The sequence below is a fragment of the Acanthochromis polyacanthus genome, chromosome 3 (assembly GCF_021347895.1).
Source record: "Acanthochromis polyacanthus isolate Apoly-LR-REF ecotype Palm Island chromosome 3, KAUST_Apoly_ChrSc, whole genome shotgun sequence".
Taxonomy (NCBI): domain Eukaryota; kingdom Metazoa; phylum Chordata; class Actinopteri; family Pomacentridae; genus Acanthochromis; species Acanthochromis polyacanthus.
This window is the reverse complement of record NC_067115.1, coordinates 46,960,872-46,969,092: the sequence shown is the minus strand read 5'-3', so window position 1 is coordinate 46,969,092 and position 8,221 is coordinate 46,960,872. Positions and strand designations below refer to the sequence as shown.

Sequence of the window (8,221 nt, the reverse complement as noted above, 5' to 3'; positions counted from 1 at the left end):
TCATCCCTCTGTCTCTTCCTGTAGTCCACTATCAGCTCCTTAGTTTTGCTGACATTCAGACGGAGGTCAGGACACTAAGATGTCAGGGCTCTGACCTCCTCTCTGTATACACTAAAGCTTTTCTTGGTTCTTTACTAAAATACTGAATAGATATTACTAACTACACAGAGCAACATTTTGGTTTAGCCCTGTGGCTTAACACTGAGAGGGTGCAGCTTTATCTTTTATCTCGACCTAAGAGAGGATCCAGATTCTGTTTGTTTGTTCTGTTTGTGTTTTTAAGTCCTTAGTCCAGTCATGTCTATTTCTGTTTTGTCCATAAATTCGAGGAGGATTAGAAATGATTTAAAAAGGAAAGTGGTGTTTTTGTTTTGTCAGGGAAACCAGCAGATTTTTACTTCATCCAAGAAACGCATGCCGAAAAGCCAGACAGTTTATTCTGGAAAAATCAATGGAGGAAAGACATCTGGTTTTCATTTGGTACAAACAAGTCAGCAGGGGGCGCTGTCCTAAAAGGAAACTTGAAAGGCCAAATTATTAAACAGCTTTCAGATGATAAGGGACGGTGGATTATGTTGTTACTAAACACAGATCACTCACAATTTATTTTGGTAAACATCTATGCAACCAATAATAAAAAAAAAATGTTCACTTATTTCTGGCTACAGAAGATGCAATCAATGGACGGTTGTCAACATTTCCTTTAGCTAAGATTATCTGGGGTGGGGATTTAATACAGTTATGAAAGATGGAACTGATAGACTCCCGATCAAAAATAAAGGAGCAATGAATGAGTTAGATAACTTCTGTAACAGGTTAAAGTTAACTGACATATGGAGGCATAAACATCCAGATGAAAAAGGTATACATGGAGTAATAAAGATAAATCCTTACAGCCTCGTACTGACTTCTGGCTGCTCTCAGCCGGCATAACTGATAATGTAGAGAGAACAGAGATTAAACCCACTATTTTCACAGACCATAAAGCAATTTCAATTAGGATAAACCTGTCTAAAAGACCACAAATTAACACAGACTACTAGCCTAGCCACGCTAGACCCAGCTCTTAAGACACAAGGGTCTAGGAACTCTCGACAGGGAGGGAGGCGGGCTAAAAGGTTGTCTTTCAAATCTCTCTGCAGCAATTGGGTAGGTATACAACCAATCAGTGCAACGAATAGGCTGACGTAGTTCCTAGAGCGCTGGATTGTGGCTAAGTCCCATTAGCTTCCCAACCAGCGGAGCCAACTGGTATATTAAGGATTTGCCATATCCCGTCGGCATAAGTCCAAATACGTCTTTCTTCTCAATGAAACACTTCAGTGCCGTCCTTTGTTTATCTTTCAAGTTGAATTTTAGCTTCAAATCTTTAAGGCTGTGGCCAAAGCCGAGTCCAAAGATAACCGTTTATTGTGCGCCGGTTGTTTCTGTCAGAATCGTCACGCCTCTGTCGTCACTTAGTTACGCCCGCCTTCTGACTCTACACTTCATGGTGATTGGTCCGGCCAGTTTTAGGAGAATCCAGCCTCGAGCCTTATGGAGGGTAACTAGACTCACCCTGGCAGAGAATTAAATTCGTTGCCGTGGGTTGTCTAGCGTGGCTAGGCTACGGTATCTGTGCTTTTGACAGAGAATTTAAAATATCACAGCTGGCAGACGACACTGTCATTTTTATTAAGACGCAAACAGAAGTAAGTAAAGCAGTAAATTGTATTAGAGAATTCTCTGATGGATCTGGGTTCACTGTGAATTTAGGAAAATCTGCTGCTGCACTGAAAACTTGTATCCTGCCAGAAGTCTGTGGTATTCCTGTCAGAAGCACGGTTACTTACCTTGGGCTGACAGTAAACAACCAACCCAATCCATCTGATCTGAACTTCAGCTCCATCATCAGCCAAGTAAAGAAAAGGTTTAACATGTGGTTAATGTGAGATTTGTCCATTTACGGTAGAGTTTTATTAGCTAAAGCTGAAGGAATGTCAGGGTCTGTATCCATGTCTTTGTCAGTGGATTTACCTGTAAACATGTAAAGAACTGGATAAAATGCTTTTTAATTTCATGCGGAGAAATAAAGCCCATTATCTAAAAAAGAGATTCTCTGTAAGCAGAGAGGAAATGGAGGGTTTTAAACTATGAATAATATGTTCAGAATTAATTGGTTATGTCGCCTCATCAGAGAAAATGTTAAAATGTGGAATACAATAAAAATTATGTGTTCAGAAAATTAGGAGGAATTCATTTTTTACTGAAATGTAAGAATAAAGTAGACAAAATACCAATTCAGTTCTCAGACTTCCATAAACAGGCGTGGTCTCCTGGAGGCTGATTAACTACCAGCTGCTCCATGTGGAACAACACAACTTGTACAGGAACAACACAACTATATCAGGAACAACACAACTTATACAGGAACGACACAACTTATACAGGAACAACACACTTATACAGGAACAACACAACTTATACAGGAACAACACAACACGTACAAAACAACACAACACGTACAGGAACAACACACACGTACAGAAACAACACAACACGTACAGAAACAACACACTTATACAGAAACAACACAACATGTACAGAAAAAACACAACATTACAGGAACAACACAACTTGTACAGAAACAACACAACATATACAGAAAACAACACAACTTATACAGGAACAACACAACTTATACAGGAACAACACAACACGTACAGAACAACACAACACATACAGAAACAACACAACACGTACAGAAACAACACAACACGTACAGAAACAACACAACACGTACAGGGAACAACACAACACGTACAGAAACAACACAACACGTACAGAAACAACAAACTTATACAGAAACAACACACATGTACAGAAAAACACAACATGTACAGGAACAACACAACTTGTACAGAAACAACACAACATGTACAGAAACAACACAACATGCTACAGAAACAACACAACATGTACAGAAACAACACAACACGTACAGAAACAACACAACACGTACAGAAACAACACAACTTATACAGAAACAACACAACACGTACAGAAACAACACAACATGTACAGAAAACAACACAACTTGTACAGAAACAACACAACTTATACAGAAAACAACACAACATGTACAGAAACAACACAACATGTACACGAAACAACACAACTTATACAGAAACAACACAACACGTACAGAAACAACACAACATGTACAGAAAAACACAACTTGTACAGAAACAACACAACTATATACAGAAACAACACAACATGTACAGAAACAACACAACTTATACAGAAACAACACAACTTGTACAGAACAACAACAACATACAGAAACAACACAACATATACAGAAACAACACAACTTGTACAGAAACAACACAACTTATACAGAAACAACACAACATGTACAGAAACAACACAACTTATACAGAAACAACACAACTTATACAGAAACAACACAACACGTACAGAAACAACACAACACGTACAGGAACAACACAACATATACAGAAACAACACAACACTACAGGAACAACACAACACGTACAGAAACAACACAACACGTACAGAAACAACACAACTTATACAGAAACAACACAACATGTACAGAAACAACACAACTTATACAGGAACAACACAACTTATACAGAAACAACACAACTTATACAAAACAACACAACATGTACAGAAACAACACAACATGTACAGAAACAACACAACTTATACAGAAACAACACAACTTATACAGGAACAACACAACTTATACAGAACAACACAACTTATACAGAAACAACACAACTTGTACAGGAACAACACAACTTATACAGGAACAACACAACTTATACAGGAACAACACAACATGTACAGAACAACACAACTTATACAGAAACAACACAACACGTACAGAAACAACACAACACGTACAGAAACAACACAACATGTACAGAAACAACACAACATGTACAGAAACAACACAACATGTACAGAAACAACACAACATGTACAGAAACAACACAACTTATACAGAAACAACACAACACGTACAGAAACAACACAACACGTACAGAAACAACACAACACGTACAGGAACAACACAACATACAGAAACAACACAACACGTACAGAAACAACACAACTTATACAGAAACAACACAACATGTACAGAAAAACACAACATGTACAGGAACAACACAACTTATACAGAAACAACACAACATGTACAGAAACAACACAACATGTACAGAAACAACACAACTTATACAGAAACAACACAACACGTACAGAACAACACAACTTATACAGAAACAACACAACTTATACAGGAACAACACAACTTATACAGGAACAACACAACTTATACAGAAACAACACAACTTGTACAGGAACAACACAACATATACAGAACAACACAACTTGTACAGGAACAACACAACATATACAGAAACAACACAACTTATACAGGAACAACACAACTTATACAGGAACAACACAACATGTACAGAACAACACAACTTATACAGGAACAACACAACTTGTACAGGAACAACACAACTTATACAGGAACAACACAACTTATACAGGAACAACACAACATGTACAGAAACAACACAACTTATACAGAAACAACACAACATACAGAAACAACACAACACGTACAGAAACAACACAACATGTACAGAAACAACACAACATGTACAGAAACAACACAACATGTACAGAAACAACACAACATGTACAAACAACACAACTTATACAGAAACAACACAACATGTACAGAAACAACACAACATGTACAGAAACAACACAACACTTATACAGGAACAACACAACACGTACAGAAACAACACAACACGTACAGAAACAACACAACTTATACAGAACAACACAACATGTACAGAAAAAACACAACATGTACAGGAACAACACAACTTATACAGAAACAACACAACATTACAGAAACAACACAACATGTACAGAAACAACACAACTTATACAGAAACAACACAACACGTACAGAAACAACACAACATACAGAAACAACACAACATATACAGAAACAACACAACTTATACAGAAACAACACAACATGTACAGAAACAACACAACATGTACAGAAACAACACAACTTATACAGAAACAACACAACATACAGAAACAACACAACACGTACAGAAACAACACAACTTATACAGAAACAACACAACATACAGAAACAACACAACATGTACAGAAACAACACAACTTATACAGAAACAACACAACACATACAGAAACAACACAACATATACAAACAACACAACATGTACAGAAACAACACAACTTGTACAGAAACAACACAACTTATACAGAAACAACACAACATGTACAGAAACAACACAACTTATACAGAAACAACACAACTTATACAGGAACAACACAACTATACAGAAACAACACAAATGTACAGAAACAACACAACACGTACAGAAACAACACAACACTTACAGAACAACACAACTATACAGAACAACACAACATACAGGAACAACACAACATACAGAAACAACACAACACGTACAGAAACAACACAACTTATACAGAAACAACACAACATGTACAGAACAACACAACTTATACAGGAACAACACAACTTATACAGAACAACACAACTTATACAAAACAACACAACATGTACAGAAACAACACAACATGTACAGAACAACACAACATGTACAGAACAACACAACATACAGAAACAACACAACTTATACAGAAACAACACAACTTGTACAGGAACAACACAACATATACAGAAACAACACAACTTATACAGAAACAACACAACTTATACAGGAACAACACAACTTATACAGGAACAACACAACTTATACAGGAACAACACAACTTATACAGGAACAACACAACTTATACAGGAACAACACAACTTATACAGGAACAACACAACTTATACAGGAACAACACAACTTATACAGGAACAACACAACTTATACAGGAACAACACAACTTATACAGGACAACACAACTTATACAGGAACAACACAACTTATACAGGAACAACACAACTTATACAGGAACAACACACTTATACAGGAACAACACAACATACAGAAACAACACAACTTATACAGGAACAACACAACATACAAACAACACAACTTATACAGAAACACACAACATGTACAGAACAACACAACATGTACAGAACAACACAACTTATACAGAACAACACAACTTGTACAGGAACAACACAACATATACAGAAACAACACAACTTATACAGAAACAACACAACTTATACAGGAACAACACAACTTATACAGGAACAACACAACTTATACAGGAACAACACAACTTATACAGGAACAACACAACTTATACAGGAACAACACAACTTATACAGGAACAACACAACTTATACAGGAACAACACAACTTATACAGGAACAACACAACTTATACAGGAACAACACAACTTATACAGGAACAACACAACTTATACAGAACAACACAACTTATACAGGAACAACACAACATGTACAGAAACAACACAACTTATACAGGAACAACACAACATACAGAAACAACACAACTTATACAGGAACAACACAACTTATACAGGAACAACACAACTTATACAGGAACAACACAACATACAGAACAACACAACTTATACAGGAACAACACAACTTATACAGGAACAACACAACTTATACAGGAACAACACAACTTATACAGGAACAACACAACATACAGGAACAACACAACTTATACAGGAACAACACAACTTATACAGGAACAACACAACTTATACAGGAACAACACAACTATACAGGAACAACACAACTATACAGAAACAACACAACTTATACAGGAACAACACAACTTATACAGGAACAACACAACTTATACAGGAACAACACAACATGTACAGGAACAACACAACTTGTACAGGAACAACACAACTGATACAGGAACAACACAACATGTACAGGAACAACACAACTTATACAGGAACAACACAACTTATACAGGAACAACACAACTTATACAGGAACAACACAACTTATACAGGAACAACACAACTTATACAGGAACAACACAACTTACAGGAACAACACAACTTATACAGGAACAACACAACTTATACAGAACAACACAACATGTACAGAACAACACAACTTATACAGAACAACACAACATACAGAACAACACAACACGTACAAAACAACACAACATACAAACAACACAACATTACAAACAACACAACATGTACAGAACAACACAACATGTACAAACAACACAACTTATACAGAACAACACAACATACAGAACAACACAACACGTACAGGAACAACACAACATACAGGAACAACACAACATACAGAACAACACAACATGTACAGAAACAACACAACTTATACAGAACAACACAACATGTACAGAAAAACACAACATGTACAGGAACAACACAACTTATACAGAACAACACAACATACAGAAACAACACAACATACAGAAACAACACAACTTATACAGAAACAACACAACATATACAGAACAAACAACACATACAGAAACAACACAACATATACAGAACAACACAACATACAGAAACAACACAACTTATACAGAAACAACACAACTTATACAGAAACAACACAACATGTACAGAACAACACAACTTATACAGAACAACACAACTTATACAGAAACAACACAACTTATACAGGAACAACACAACTATACAGGAACAACACAACATATACAGGAACAACACAACACTTATACAGAAACAACACAACATACAGGAACAACACAACTTATACAGAACAACACAACATACAGAACAACACAACTTATACAGAACAACACAACATACAGAAACAACACAACATACAGGAACAACACAACACTTACAAACAACACAACATACAGAAACAACACAACTTATACAGGAACAACACAACATACAGAAACAACACAACTTATACAGGAACAACACAACTTATACAGGAACAACACAACTTATACAGGAACAACACACTTATACAGGAACAACACAACACGTACAAACAACACAACTTATACAAAACAACACAACATATACAGGAACAACACAACATGTACAGGAACAACACAACATGTACAGAAACAACACAACTTATACAGAACAACACAACTTATACAGAAACAACACAACTTATACAGGAACAACACAACTTATACAG

General features: G+C 36.3%; 1 protein-coding gene across 1 annotated transcript in view; it reads right to left on the bottom strand.

Moving 5' to 3' along the window:
* LOC127533070 (integrator complex subunit 8-like) overlaps positions 1–931 on the bottom strand; it is a 24,040-nt gene extending 23,109 nt beyond the window's left edge. The window contains exon 1 of the mRNA XM_051945151.1: positions 905–931. Coding sequence (XP_051801111.1) covers positions 905–931 — 27 coding nt within the window. The remainder of the gene's footprint in view (positions 1–904) is intronic.
* Between the last annotated feature and the right edge of the window lie 7,290 nt (positions 932–8,221).